The sequence below is a fragment of the Limanda limanda genome, chromosome 13 (assembly GCF_963576545.1).
Source record: "Limanda limanda chromosome 13, fLimLim1.1, whole genome shotgun sequence".
Taxonomy (NCBI): Eukaryota; Metazoa; Chordata; class Actinopteri; order Pleuronectiformes; family Pleuronectidae; genus Limanda; species Limanda limanda.
The window spans coordinates 1,877,885-1,893,861 of NC_083648.1; the positions used below are offsets into that span (position 1 = coordinate 1,877,885).

A 15,977-nucleotide genomic window follows, 5' to 3' on the forward strand; every position below is an offset into this window, starting at 1 on the left:
TTCCCCGGCCTGTCCCAGTCCTGTACCCGGACCAGGACCCGGACCCGAACCGCCACCGAACCGGACGGAGCCGCGGAGCCGCACGGACGCGCGCACAGCTGACGCGCGCATAACGGGGGGGGGGGGCGCACGGACCCGAGGACCCGAGGTGGACTCGTGTGTGTGTGTGCGGGCGTGCGCGTTGCAGCTGTGACCCATGAAACAAAGAGTACATGTTCCACTGAGTCCGTGCACGCCAGGGACCGGAGCCCCCGGAGCCGCTGCCCTTTGCTCGGCTGGGAATCGAACCACCGACCCATGAGAGGGGTCGAGCGGACGCGCGCTCTCCTCGCAGTCAAGCCCCGGGGATTCAAGTGACCATGGATAACTTCTTCAGAGAGGTGAGAAGCTGCTCTGTCGTGACTCTTTGACTCTTTGACTCTTTGACTCTTTCACTCTTTCACTCACTCTTTCACTCTTTCACTCTCTGACTCTTTCACTCTTTCACTCTCTCACTCTCTCACTCTCTGACTCGCTGACTCTTTCACTCTTTCACTCTTTCACTCTTTCACTCTTTCACTCTTTCACTCTTTCACTCTTTCACTCTCTGACTCTTTCACTCTCTGACTCTTTGACTCTGACTCTTTGACTTCATCTGACACATCTGACACGTCTGACACATCTGACTCTTTCACTCTTTCACTCTTTCACTCTTTCACTCTTTCACTCTTTCACTCTTTCACTCTTTCACTCTTCATCTGACACATATGACTCTTTGACTCTTTCACTCTTTCACTCTTCATCTGACACATCTGACTCTTTGACTCTCTGACTCTCTGACTCTTTGACTCTCTGACTCTTCATCTGACATATCTGACTCTGACTCTTTGGCTCGCTGACTCTTTGACTCTCTGACTCTCTGACTCTCTGACTCTCTGACTCTTTGACTCTTTGACTCTTTGACTCACTGACTCTCTGACTCTTTGACTCTTTGACTCTCTGACTCTCTGACTCTTTGACTCTCTGTGACTCTTGTTGGTTGTAGCTTGTGCGTCCTGGCAGCTGCAGGAGGAAAGACACTCAGCTCTTCTCTGTTCACTGGGACACGTTTCAGGGATTGAATCAGATAAACTCTATTGGACAAAGTGAGTCTGAAACATGATGAGTTCTGTAGAAAGGTTCCGTCAAAGACTCCAGATCATCACCTCGGACTCTTTGGAGAATACCACCGTGGCCGCCTGCAGGTTCATCCCAGTAACTTCACCTCTGACCCCCTGGGTCTGAGCTGTTTCCTCTTTCCTCGTTTCCTCCCACAGAAACTTCAGTAAAGTTATAAATAGTCTGAATCAGAGCTTCTGATTGGTCAGACAACCGGAGACACTTGTTGAATGGACAGTTTTATTTCCTTCCAGAACTCATATTTATACATACATGCGTCATATGTAGATAATTACACAGTAATAATCAGAATCCAGAGTGTCACAGCATTTGTTTCATCTGATTATTTACAAGTCTCCAGAAAACTTCTCCAACTCTAACTGAAAACTTCTTTCATTGAATGTTTCTCCACTTCCTATACGTCTTTAGCTTCGACTTGTTAGAGATTATTTGTATTAATATCTTCGTCAAACGTCCTGTCATCAGGTGATATATCGATAAGGACAGGAAGTTTGATAATTATCGACCAAATGATGAATCGATCAAATCGATGAATCAGCAGAATCAACAGGTCACTTCTTGCGTCCTTCGGAGTCAGTCGCTCTGGAACTTTTCATCCCAGCTCCCTGGTGAAATGTCTGAATATGTGTGGAGTATTCCCCCTGAGCGAGTTTCTGATATTAGCTTGTGTTCTCATACGTTTCTTCGGCTTCCTGTATGAATGAAAATCAGTTTTTCTTCTTCGTGGCGGAACATCTCGCCCCGTGGTCATCATGACTTCTCCTCTGGATACAGATGTGAGTTGTGGGACCAGTTTGTCGTGATGATTTCAGTTTGTGTAGCAGTGAGCTCTGCAGTGGGTTTCACAGTGTGTGTGGATGAAGGTTCACTCATGGTGACTCCTGGTGATTCTCCTTCAGCGCCGTGGACTTAGATCCACAGCTCTCTGCGATCACGTCGTCACGGTAACGGCTGCAGCACCTGAGTCACTCCGAGCTTCGTCCCGTCCGTCACCGCTGCAGCTGATTGGCTCACGAGAGAAAAAACAAACTCTGCTTCCTGGGTAAAGAGTTCCCTGCTCTCTCATTGGTGCGTTTTGAAAATCCCGAGAGGGAAGAAGGGTCAAAGGTCACCAGACCCGCCGAGCCCGTAGGTGCCTGTGTGAGTAAAACAAACACTCGGAGCTTCCACAGATTCTCTCTTCCCTCTGCAGCTCTGGCTCTGGAGAGAGAGGGAATCAGCACAATGCTCTCAGATATCGTCCCGCCTGCCTCAGGATCTCCAGCTAATCGCAGCTGAGACAAAGAGCCCAGTCTTTAAGGAAGAAGCCGTTTGACAGAGAGGTAGAAGCAGAGTCCTGCCGCAGACACTCGGAGCAGGAATGTGAAGCGGGAGGAAACCGGAGCGTTTCATATTTATACTGGAGACAGTTGAGAGACCCACAGAGACGCTGTGTTGTTAGAGAGAATCGAAACCCTCGGCTGGTTCACTCCTTCAGTAAACACCCACAATGCATCATGGGTAGATCCTGAATCTACTAACGGCTTTGGACTTTGTTTGATCATTGTTGTTTTTCAGGTTTAAACTGAAATTACAAACTTTTGTTGGTTTAATCCTGAAACTCAACGACCTGTTGATCCCAAATGTGATCAAGGATTTAACATTTTACAACAAATCTTTAGTTTACAGTTTAATCTCAAACTTTCATGTTGAATTTTGAATATTGATGAGCGTATCATTAACTCGTTGATGGTTTCATTCTTGAAAAGGCTCCGTGTTTTTGTTTAATCAGCAATTCACAGAGTTTAATCAAATTTCTTATTTGGTATATAAACACAATTTCAGGTCTAATCCAGACTTTTTTCTAAACTTTTGAATTTTTCTTATTTAATCCTGTGAATTCCTGTGTTGCTTTAATAGAGTGTTTAAATTTTGAAAGAAGCTGCTGTTACCACTTTCAAAACCCGGCTGGAATCATTTGAATAAGTTCCATTCTTTCTGTGGAACAAGCAGAGTTGAGTTGCAGGAGTCGGGGGGGCTCAGGAAACTGTTAAACTGTCAAACTGCTGGAGGACCAGTGAGAACCAGTGAGAAGTTGTTACTTTCAGCACTTCGACGCCTGCAGTCGTTGAAGAGCTTCAGAGTTTAAAGAGCACGATGAGGATGAAACCACCTCTGGAAACTTTATATGAGCTTTTTTTAAATGGCCGACGTGTTTAATGAGGTCAGAGGTCACGTGCTTCAGCCTCACCTCCGCTGACACTCACTCTGAAGAGAAGCAGCAAAGCCCCATTGTCCCAAACCGTAGAGACATCTCTACTTACTGAGCTGCAGCCCGAGCGATCGAAGAGACTGTAAACAGAACCCGGACGGCCGGGTTCCACCTTGGAGCTCGGTGGGTTTCCTCTCCGGGGTCGACCACGAGTCGAGAGCAGGTTTGAGTCCGATGCAGAGAAACGTGAGCTTATAACGTGTGGATCAGCGCAGGAGAGATTTAAGCTGCTTATAGCGGATGTTCACGTGTCAGAGTTTCCTCCTTTATCGTGAGTTGTACGTCTGTAATAACGCTTTTCTCATCTTTTACTCTTATTTTATTTATTGTGGTCGCTCGTACAAGTATCATAACACAATCGTTGCATCGTAAAAACGGCAGGAGTCACAGAAGCTGATGCTGATAGTGAGGTGAAGACATTTTAAAACTCTGACAACACAGACGTGTAAGTGAGGTTTGATATTTTACAGTTAATAATAATAATATACTTGATCATAAATAACTATAAGAAAAAAATACAATCCTGACCTTTTCCGGAAGCTTAGTTTTTAGTTTAAATCCAAAATTTCCCTCGACGCTTCAACGTTTTTTGTAAAACTATCTTTTGTTTTTTAAAGTTTTGAATATAGTCGCAATATCTCTTTTTTTAGGCACATAACATTAACTTTTTGAGGATTTTATTCTTGAAAAGGCTCAATTTCTGAGTTTAATTAATAATTTCTAGGTTTAATTTGATGACTTATGGTTTTAGTCCCAGAATTGTATCATTTATTGTGTTAAATCCTAATTTTAATTTGCATACAAACAGTATTTCAGGTCTCAATCAGACCTTTTGGCTTTTAACACATTTTTATTTTAAATTTTCTGATTTAATCCCAATTTATTGGATGAATATCACTTTACTACCTACTTATAGAACTATTATTGTGATTGATTGATTGAATATTTGAATATATATAAAATTGTGAACATAAAGGCTGATTTAAGATCAAATTTTCTGAATAGTTTATGCTTTAAATTAACAAACGCTGATATGTCTGTGAAAGGCTCATTCAGGCGGGTTCATCGGAACCTGGATTCATGTACGTCACCACGTTAATTCCCCACAAACATGAAATCCACCTCTCTCACGTCTCCATTTGATCATTTCCACCCTGTGTGGTCTCAGCAGGTGAGAAGATCCCAGTTAGCAGACGACCTGTTGCATATATGAGTAGTTTTGTCGGAGGATGAACCAGGATGATAAACGTGAACTGTTACAGCAGCTGCAGCTCTGGCAGCCCGAGCTCAGCGCTGGCAGCGAGCAGCTTCCAGGTCTGAACTTCGCTGAGAGCCGCTACTTCATGGTCATCATAAAAAAGAAGACAGCCATACTTCCAAAATAAGCCTGTGAGAGTCTTTTTAAGATTCCAGCTTTGTCTTCCTCTCTGCTTCGCTCCTTCTCCTCTCACGATCTTCGTCCTCCTGCAATTCTCATTAAAGCCATAAAAAGTAGGAGGCCGGTGATCGAGGCTAATCGACTCGCCACAGCTAACGAAGGCCCGGCCGCTCCAGAGAGGAAGAGGAAGACAAACACTCGGTCATCAGGACGAGCGGGAAATGGATTTAAAAAGTCCAGGTATCAATTCTGATACCTGGACTTTGTGTCCTTTAACAGCTTCATGTTATAAACCCTTTATGAGGTTATAATTACTATCATTGTGTTATGACCTGACTCAGGTTAAACACTTTGAAACACAAATACAGAGAATTAATCTAAACTGAAAAAGAGCAAATTCAACATTTACTTTAACTGGAGAATACGTTCAGGACGAGACCTCATTACAATAAAGGTGAGAAAATAAACAAAACGTTTCAACACACAAAGAAAACACAATGAAAAACTGTCAAATCTGCCAAATAGCAAAAACAAGAGCAAAGTTGAAGCCTCAGGAAATCAACTAAAACAAGAAGAAAATTCCAAATTTCCTCTTCCTCTTCCTCTTCCTGCATGTCTACTTCCTCTTCTCTAAAGCAGAATTTAAGAGCGGAGAAGAAGAAGTAGACGTGATTTCTGGGAAAAGAAAATTGCTTTGCGTGATCACCGAAGCCCGACCCGGCCTTTTTTAGCAAAATCTTTTTCAGAACGTATATATTTATAAGATATGGAAGAGCATGTATCGTTGTATTTACACTAAAAGATATCTTTGATAACCTCTGACATACGTGGCTCGTACATGTTGTGACAAAAACAACGAAGTTATGACGTTAAACACTTTCTCTCCGTCTCCTAAAAGTCTCAATATCGTTAAAGTGCTCCGTAATTAAATAAGCATAATAAAAAAGAAACGTTCAGCTTTGTTTTTAATGTCAACCACTCGAGTTCCTCTGCTGTGTCACGGCCCCAGCCCCCCCCCCCAGTCCTCCCCCGGTTCCTCCCAGGCCGAGCTGAAACCCGACGCCTGCGAGCCGCGAGGAATTTAAACAACTTGCAGATTTGTCGATTTGTGCACTGCAGAGCCCCCCCCCCCTCCCAGAGGACAACTGTGCTGGACGTGCAGCTGAAGTTTTGACACGGTCGGGACTTTGACAAGTGACCAATCAGAGACGGAGGAATGCGAGAGGCAGAGAAACGTCACGTCTCCGGTTAACGTCCACGAGTCTTCGCCTGAAGGACAAAGAGAAGAAGACGGTGGAACCACAGGAGAACAAAGAATGTGAAGAAGCTGAAGTTCATTCTGGATCTCAAAAACAGCGACTTAATAAATCCAGTCCACGAGGTCGACCTCCGGTGTTTCCTCACCGAACAAAACCGCCGGTTGTAGCCGAGAAGGTTCAGTTGTGACCACATGTGGAAATGTTTCCATATGCAATTACTGAAAGCTTTAGTTTGTGCTGAGAGGAACGACAGGAGCAAACACAACTTCACACTCTTTTCTAAAATATAATTATGTGTTGAAGTTAGGGTTGCAAAATTCCGGGAATATTCAAAGTTGGAAACTTTCCATGGGAATTAACGGGAATAAACGGGAATATACGGTAATTATGGAATAAACTGGAAATGTTGTGGGTAATTTATACTAACTGTATTTACCTTGTCATATACAGACATAAATATAAACATTTTGTTGTGTCATAGGCTGATTTGAGCCCTGAGGAAACTTTGGGCACTTGACTATATGCTTCTGCATCGTTGTGTCATTCTTAACATAGGTCTTTGCACAGTATTTGCAGATGTACACAGCCTTTCCTTCTACATTGGATGAGGTGAAATGTCTCCACACATGAGAGAGTGCACGTGGCATTGTTCTGTAGAATAAGATGAGAAAAAAGTTTGTAAAAAAACACTAATGCAATGCTAGATATAAATAGTTAGACAAACAATTGGAATCGTGGAGGGTTGAAATTCAACGTACAGTGTGTGCTGCATTCCATTCATCTTTAAAATAGAGTTTTGGATGATGTTTTTATTGCTCAGAGTTTAATTTGCGTATTTATTTATTTTTCAAAATTCCCAAAATTCCCGAGCTTAACTTCCCATGGAATGTTTCTGGAAAGTTTCCGGAAATTTACCGGAAACTTTCCGCCCCTTTGCAACCCTAGTTGAAGTAAATCAAAACTTCCCTTCGTCATGAAACTGGTGAATTCGGGAAATCAAACCAAGTCTGAGGCCTGAAGGTTCAGAGCAAGACAGGAAACCCAGTTACTTCTATTTCCTTTATTTCAAATGATCTATCTTCTGATTCCAGGAGTCTCTCACTGTGTGGAGCACATATCTCCTGATTCGTTCAGTTCACTTGCAGTTTCACCGACTCAAAACCAGACTGAATTAAATAAAAAACTTTTATGATTTTACAAAAAGAAGTATGAGAGTTATTGTGACAGAACAAGAGATGAAACGTTTTCTCTCTCTGTCTTTTACATGATGATCAAAATGTCTGTAAACTCTTGTGACTCTGATCAGCTCTGAAACGATGATGATGATGATGATGAAGGTGAAATATCGTCACTGAATCCGTCGCTGTCCTCTCGTCTCTTCCTCCGTCTGTAACTCTTTGTTTCTTCTTCACCTCCGTCTGCTCTCTCTATACAAAGTCTCCACTTCCTGCCGGATGGCTCTGAACATTCCTCTGGATCCTTCACTTCCTGAGCGCTCTCTCTCTCCAGCTTCCTGCTCACGTTCGACTAGGAGGAGTGATTTCATCTGTCAGTCACTGTGAGATCCTGCAGGAGCTGCACAGACGCTTCGTCCACAGGAAGACGTTTTATTTTTAAAACTCGTCCTCAGGATTCTAGGATATGCTTTTCTCTCTCGTTCACGTTTTTGCTGGAGAACATTTCCAGACACGTACAGGAGACGGATGAGAGTGAAGAGGTCAAGTAGAGTTTGAATGTTCAGGTGTTCACCGAGGTTTAGAGTGTGAGCGGTGGTTCAGCAGCAGCTCGTGACCTTCACCAGCACCTGACCTCCCGGTGACCTCCCTCATGTTAGTGTAGTAGAGCAGAAACTCCATTAAGTTCATGTTAACACCCGTCACTCCTCCTGTAGGAGCTGAGTCACTGTACACGCTCCGTGACCTCGGGTCAGTTCCCTGTTCGCTGGCTGCAGAGGAGAAATGTCAAACATCCAGTGGAGAGGGTTTTAATCTGAGGAGCTGATCCCTCAGCGTCCTGTGGCGATGTGCCCCCCCCCCCTGTCCAAGTGCTCAATTAAGAGCAGGAGTGGGAGGAGCCTGTTGGATTCACCTCCACTGATCTGGGTTCATCAGACCTGCTGATACAAATACTGACAATCTGTACCAGGGTTCCTCTCTTCATCAATTAATTCATTCATTCGATATTTCTGGTTCTGCAAAGTCTTATTAGTTAGTTTCCTCATTATTCTCCTCAAATAATCATCAAAATAAATTACAAAAGCGAATTATAAGAGATATTTCTATTTCTAAAGAAAACGAAATCAGAAACTTGGTTTATTGACAAATAGGTTGAGACGACCCGGGAATTTGCTGTGGTGTGTTTGTGCTTGAATATAAAATAAGGGAAAATATAAATACTAGAGAGAAAGATTAGTGCAATATGAACAATGGTTATTTACATTCATTTTTTTCTATGCGACCAATCAGTGGAAGAGTCGCGACGATTTAAGTTGAAACAACTCGTTCATTCGGACGACGTGTTCCTCCACTGAGGCTGAAGAACTTTCTCACCGTGTTATAAAACAATCTGAAATGTGTCCGGTTCTCTGGGTCACGATCCACATGTTCACAGAGTGAAATCTGAATCAGTTCAGTTGAAAACACATCGTCTCTGGTGAAGGGAAAACTGGGTCAGTGTGGGATTCATGAGTCAGAAATCATGATTCATGTGTTCTCACGTGCTGCCAGGCACTTTGTTATGTTTATGAGACCCACACACCGACAGGCAGGTTACACCGGTCACACACAGAGCATTGTATGATACACACTGATGGAGAGACACACACACACACACACACACACACACACACACACACACACACACACCTGGTCCACCATATAAACCTGTCACCTGTCAAACTGCTGTAATGATTGAGTGGAAACACCTGTCGGGAGGAAGCCATCTTCTGTTAGTCCGATCCCTGAGGAGATAAAACACCTTGAAGGACGAACACGTGTGAAGAAGCTGTTTGCTCAAACATGTTCCTCAGCTCGGACTGTGATTGGTCGACTGCTCCCACTCTACCTGGCTTTGTTAGGGGGCGTGTCACTAGTTGTCATGTGACATCATGGGAAGTATTCTGTAATATGTCAAACTGTCAGTGATGAGACGTGTTTGAGAGACTGAATCGATTCATCTCAGATCAACAGCTCCTGGGTCTGAGAGAGAAGTGTGGGGGGGGGGATGTTATCTGATCCCAGATCTGTGTTGACAGCAGCTTCCTGGAAACCCCCGTCCACACACACACACACAGACACACACAGACACACACAGGATAGGCACAACCCCAAAACAACCAAACATCCCATTTCCACTCATTAGCTCCTCTCATGCGATCCTCTGAGGCCTCCTCAGGATCCTTAGTGCTTCATCAGCCGGGAGCTGAAGAGCTGAGTCATCACATCACAGATCGGCCTCCATGCTGCACGGAGACAAGAAGATTCCCGAAGCCCATTAAGAGTTTATCGCTGTTTGAATGATCGATCCATCTCTTTGGAATCTCACATTAATGTTCTGTTGTGTCTTCGGCTGAAGAGGTTTGGACTTCCCGATCCCGAGCCAGGAAGTACCTCAGCGGGTCGGTTAGGAATCCAGACGTCTGTCAAGAGGAAGCACTTCAATTAGAAATAAAGACAAATGTCTGTGAAACTTGGGTGAAGGTTTATCGTGGATGCGTTGGCTGCAGATATCGTTTCATTGATTTAAACTCTGGGAATCGCTGTTTACTGGGATCTGGACTCAGGAACAGCCTCTTGGTTTAGAATCAGGTCCGGACCACGACGTGGTTGTGATCATGTGAGCAGCCGTCGTCTTCTTCATGTGTCAGGAATGTTGGCCGGTGAACAAAGAACCAGTTTTTGTTGGTTTTGCCGAACTAAAGTCTGGGTTATTTTCGCGTGACTTGGTTTCACATGATTTTTGACCTGGAAACAAACACAGAAGCTTCTTCTCAACACAAAAACCCATTTTGAAAATCATAATGTCATTTAGTTGATTTGTTTCTTCTCTTTCAACTTCAATGATGAAAAATTAGTAGATTTAATCAAGTTCCACTAATTCAAACCTTGCTTTTTTGTTTTAAACTTTCTTTATTGAATCCGTTCAAAGAACAAAACAGTTTCTAAGTTTAGTCTCATATTCAGACGTGAACTCCGGAGGATGGGTGTAGATTTTGGTCTGGACTTTCTCCAAATAATAGATCTAACTTGATAGGTAGAAATAACTAACAGTACTTTCTGAGGTCAGCCATAGTATTTACAGTACAAACATTTACATCTGTATTATACATCATTTACAGGAGGAGAACATTAAACAATGATCACACACACTTCTCTTCCTCCTTATCTACTTCCAACTTTTTAATAACGAAGATACAAAGGCATACAAATCATTGTAAACACGTCCGCATGTTTACTCAAAGAAATCATTATTAAAGTGTCAGGCCTGGACTGGAATGAGGACTCAGAAGCAGAGAATATCACGTACCAGCACACTTTATTGATTTCAGAACCTCAATGCAGAGTGACAAACAAGAAGGCTATGAAAATCTCACTAACTATATCTATATAATAATATAATACTTGGCAAGCAATAACTGGGGAAAAAGAACTTCCTAATAAATACAAAACATACACTAGAAAAAGAAAAAGCTTTTAAACATAAACCACTCCCAAAGGAGGACAAACAAATGGCAAGAGCAAGAAATCAAAAGCGCTCCCGAAGGAGGAAAACCAAACTACTAATAAATGGGGCAAAAGAAAAGGCTCACCTAAACAGGAGGCTCAACAAACTAAGTAAATCTCTCTTAACATAAATCGCTCCAAAAGGGAGGAAGAAAAACAGTTTACAAACAACACAAAACAAAGCTAAACTGGAAAACTTTAACAAACAAAAAATCACTCTCAAGGAGGAAACAGAAAACAACTTACGTGGCGTAGCAAGAAACTCTTTGGCAAAAACGACAATGACTGTGGGTAAGGCTTAGGTGCACGAACAAGAACGAAACACTTCGGCACAAGACAAAGGGGAGACGCAGACTATAAGCACATGAGGGTGAAGGGAACAGGTGGAAACAATCAGAGACAATCAGACCGGTGACACATGAGGAAGGGCAAGTGACCTGAAACGAGAGGAGAGTTAGGATTTCAAAATAAAACAAGAAGTTACGAGACAAAAACCCCAAGACAAGACAAACCTCACCGCGGTGTGACATAAAGAATATTCATTTACCGGTTTGCAAGGGGAGCAGCAGCCAGAGAACGGGATGTAACGTATAAATATAAAAGTTTTTACCAGGGTGCTGGCAGGAGAAGCTCAGCAGAAAGTCTGGAGCCGGTTGCTCAGATATTTGCGTTCCCACATTCAGTCCCTCAGGAGAACGTCTGGACATTACCCAGAGTTCAGTGCAGGTCTGACAGCAGCTTTTATATCACAGATAAACTTACTACAAGGACTCTAGTAGGTTTATCAGCTGTCGAGTGTTTACTACTTTCTCCCTTTGAGCTCCTGTGATCTCGAGTGAGTTTCATTCACATCCTTCTCCTCACGCTGTTTGAAACACGATGATTCAAAGACGCTTCTGAGACCTCATGTGTAAAACACTCCTTTTTACTTTGTTTACTCGCGCTCAGCAGAGTCATTCTTATCTAACTCAATCCTCGCCGCCACTTAGCCCAGTCCCTCGCCGGCCACGCCTCCAGAACCATTAGAGGATCTCTGCCTTTGCACTCAGAGATTTGACTAGTTTCCAAAAGAGACAGAAAGTCCTTGGAGGTTGGAAGCGTGTCCCCGGGTTCAGACCAGTTCACCCAGTACACACAGCCCCAGACAGAAGAACCAGGTTCTCTCTGTACAGGTCACTGGGCCGAGCGGCTTCAAAGGGTTTTTCATACCTGGAGATCAAAGGCTTGTTTCCTCAGGTCAGATCCGTGGGAGTCGGGGGGGGATTCAGGAACTAGAGGCAGGAGGTGAGAATGTGGGTCAGCGAGGACGAGAGGAGACGAGAGGATTGGATTCGGTTTGGACAGTGGCATGCTGGAATGTGTGTGTGTGTGTGTGTGTGTGTGTGTGTGTGTGTGTGTGTGTGTGTGTGTGTGTGTGTCTTCAGCCTCATGTTGTGTTTGGATACAGAGGGACAGTGGACTCGTCCTTCAGGCCGTTATAAAGTTCTCTTAGTGGTTGACCATCACGGGTCAAAGCTCATTCCTAAAGGGGAGTTCCCGACGCACCAAGCCCCGCCCCTTCTGCTTTAACGAGACTCCACCCATCATAACTACACGTTATGGGAACTCCACTTTCACGTTGACTTCCCATGACGTGTAGATTCCATGAAATGATGCTGCATCGACACACGTGTTCCGTCTTTTTCAGCAAAAGCTCTCGATTCAAATCTCGGATCTGAAGTTTTGTTCTTTCAGATCAACTGAATCCACGAACGCTGTAAATCCACTTGAGGGTAAACAGTTAAAAGTTAATATCTGAAAACGAGTTGAGATTGATGAAGTGTTAAATCTTTACAAATGAGTGATACAAAACATGTAAAACATTCTTAATAAATATTAAAAAAAAATTAAATATTCCCCAACTGATTTTATCAAATGCCAACAAGGGCATCTTGAGAACACATTTTCTAAATATTTCAAAAGACCATAAGAGAAAGGATTGTGTCAATACACCCGCTGTAGTTTGAGCTAACAGACTTTTAATCGCCAGTGGAAAAGATTTACCTCATAATTCAATAAAACATGTACAGCTCAATTCAAAATTTGCTTTAACCACCATTAAAATGTAATATAAGGTATAAGAAAGTGTGTTTCCTGTTCATGATGATGGAAACATGTACAAGGAGAAGTAGAAGAAGTTCTAACTTTAAGATTCCAGCTCTGAAACAAACCTTTAACAGACTGCAGATCAGCTCCCAGAGAACCGCAGCCTGGATCTGTGCAGACACACACTTTGTTTCTCAGGGTGAAACCGACTCTTTTCTCCGGTGAAACAAAGCGTCTGTTGTTCGTCTCCAGGAGGGAAAGCGGAGAAAGGAAGAACAGTATTTATATTCTGCCCGTTCGCTCGCTACGAGGCTGAGAAACCAGCGCCAGGCGACCACAGCTGGGAAACACATGGCCTCAGCTGCCAGGCTGGAACACACACACACACACTGACACACACACAGACACACACACACACACACACACACAGACAACGCTACTTTTGACTTTTGACTCTAACTCAAACCTTCACATCAACCTAGATCATAACCTGCCTTTACCTTAACTTTACATTATTTACCTCATTGGGACTGAAACTGTGTGAATAGATTCACGTCCCCACAACATGAGGAATCCTGTAAACACACAAACACACACACACACACACACACACACAGACAGACGACGCTACTTTTGACTTTTGACTCTAACTCAAACCTTCACCTTAACTTAGATCCAGCCTTATCATAACCTGCCCTTACCTTAACTTTACATTAATTACCTCAGTGGGACTGAAACTGTGTGAATAGATTCACGTCCCCACAACATGAGGAAACCTGTAAACACACAAACACACACACACACACACATGAACATGAACTCACAACAACACTAAACATCCTGACCACACGTATTGAAATCGTACGTGCACGCACTTCTCTTTTTCTTTGTTCCTCTCGTGCTCTCGCTATCACACGAACGTCTCCCACGTGCACGCACATCATTCTCTCGTGCACGCTCACGTGCAGCAGGGGAAAGTAGGTCAGGTGGGCTTTAACGAGGGGGGGGTGGTAGTTTGGTCATTTCCCCTCTTTTATGGGCCCTAGTTCTCCTCAGCGGTGGAAACTGGTCTGAGCTCAGTTGGTTCAGCAGCAGGTCGACTCTGACCCGGGGCTGAGGATCCTCTCACACTTTACTGTCCTGCCTGCCTGAACTCAGACCCCCCCCACCCCCCCGGTCATCTTCGGTTGCGGCTGCAGAGACGAGTCGCTTCTCGTTGTCGTGGCGACTAATTAGTCACAGGCCGGAAATATTAGTAAATCACAAAATTGCCTCTTTTTGCACATTTTGTGATGTTCTTGTTCTTGTTCTTGTTCTTGTTCTTGTTCTTGTTCTTCTTCTTCTTCTTCTTCTTCTTCTTCTTCTTCTTCTTCTTCTTCTTCTTCTTCTTCTTCTTCTTCTTCTTCTTCTTCTTCTTCTTCTTCTTCTTCTTCTCCCTCATAATCTCCACTTTCAACGTTTAATGAAAAACAAACTGGTGTAAACATCCCAGCGTTGATCTTGACTAGCGGATCTCGGAGAGGAAAGTCACGCGGCTTCGTGAGGAGCTGGTTCTCCTGAGGTCTGGAAAGAATCTGTGCTGAACAGAGATGCTCAAGACTCGAGAAACAACAAGAATCAATAATCTGAGGGCAGAACTCAAAGATACACTTTGTTTCAGTCCGTCCTTCGTGGAAGTGAAAGTGTAAATCTGGTGAAACAACACACAAACGGGTCTGAAACTCACACTCTGCAGTCTCATTGTCTCCCGGCCTCAGAACCCTGGGACTCGCACTGACAAACAAAACCCTCTTTTCTGTGGATGCTGCATGTTTGACTCAGAGCAGAAAACAAGAAATCTGCTCCACCAGCGCAACTGAGACGCCGGCTTCGGTTTGTTGGATTCATGAAGTCGCTTTGTTCTGTGAATCACAAACAGCTGGAACACGCCTCCTGGTTCAGGGACAACGAGGGAGGAAGAGGAGACTCTCACACCTGCTGCTGATCTGAGGGACGGGTCAGTGTCAGGGGAAGCTGCAGGTTGATCGCCCCCTGGTGTTTGGCTGCAGTATAAGTCCTCCTCCATGTTAGCAGATGGGACATGGACGTAGACGTTAGTAAAAGGTTGTTGACCCATAATTGGTTGAGCTCCTGTGTTGATGCTGCTACATCCCCCCCGATCACTGAGCATGACGTTTGTGTCGTTAAGAGAGAAAAATATGTTCATTGTAATGTTTGAGTTACATTAAAAAGTTGCTTAATACATTTAAAAAGTAGCTTGAGTTGCTTTAAAATAGTTTGTGAATTTGTGGAAAAGTTGCTAAATCCACATCAGTTCTCTTCTGGACCTGCATCCCTCCACATAAGTCCTCCTCCATGTTGGCAGATGGGACATGGACGTATACGTTTGTGAAAGGTGGTTGACTCATGATTGGTCGAGCTCCTGTGTTGATGCTGCTGCTCCATCCCCCCCGATCACTGAGCATGACGATGATGTTTTTGTGTCGTTAAGAGATAAAATAAAATAATAAAAATAAGTTCATTGTAATGTTTGAGTTACATTTAAAAAGTAGCTCGAGTTGCTTTAAAATAGTTCGTGAATTTGTGGAAAAGTTATTCTCTTAATATGATAATGAGCTGATCTGTGGGACCAGCTCATTCTCAGGGGAAGCTGCAGGTTGATCGCCCCCTGGTGTTTGGCTGCAGTATAAGTCATCCTCCATGTTAGCAGATGGGACATGGCCCTAGCTAAACAAAGGAGACGTTTGTAAAAGGTGATTGACTCATGATTGGTCGAGCTCCTATGATGATGCTGATGCTCCATCCATATCACTGAGCATGACGAAAACTATGTAAATAGTGATGTTTGAGTTACATTTAAAAGTTGCTCAATATATTTAAAAAGTAGCTCGAGTTGCCTTAAGATAGTTTGTGAATTTGTGGAAAAGTTGCTAAATCCACATCAGTTCTTCTCTGGACCTGCATCCCTCCACATGCTTCATCCTGGTCGACTCAGACCTTGGACTCATCTGGACCATAGACATATATAAGGCTAGATGTCTCGGCCAATGGAGTCGAACGTCACCACATGGCGGCCATCTTGCTGCAGGCGGCTCGCTCACCCATAACATTGTGTTGTAGTGGTG

The 15,977-nt window shown here is 43.6% G+C and overlaps 1 protein-coding gene across 1 annotated transcript in view; it reads left to right on the plus strand.

The window, feature by feature from the left end:
• Positions 1–15,977, plus strand: part of myo10 (myosin X) — an 83,790-nt gene continuing 67,813 nt past the window's right edge. The window contains exon 1 of the mRNA XM_061083585.1: positions 1–380. Coding sequence (XP_060939568.1) covers positions 360–380 — 21 coding nt within the window. The 5' untranslated portion in view covers positions 1–359. The remainder of the gene's footprint in view (positions 381–15,977) is intronic.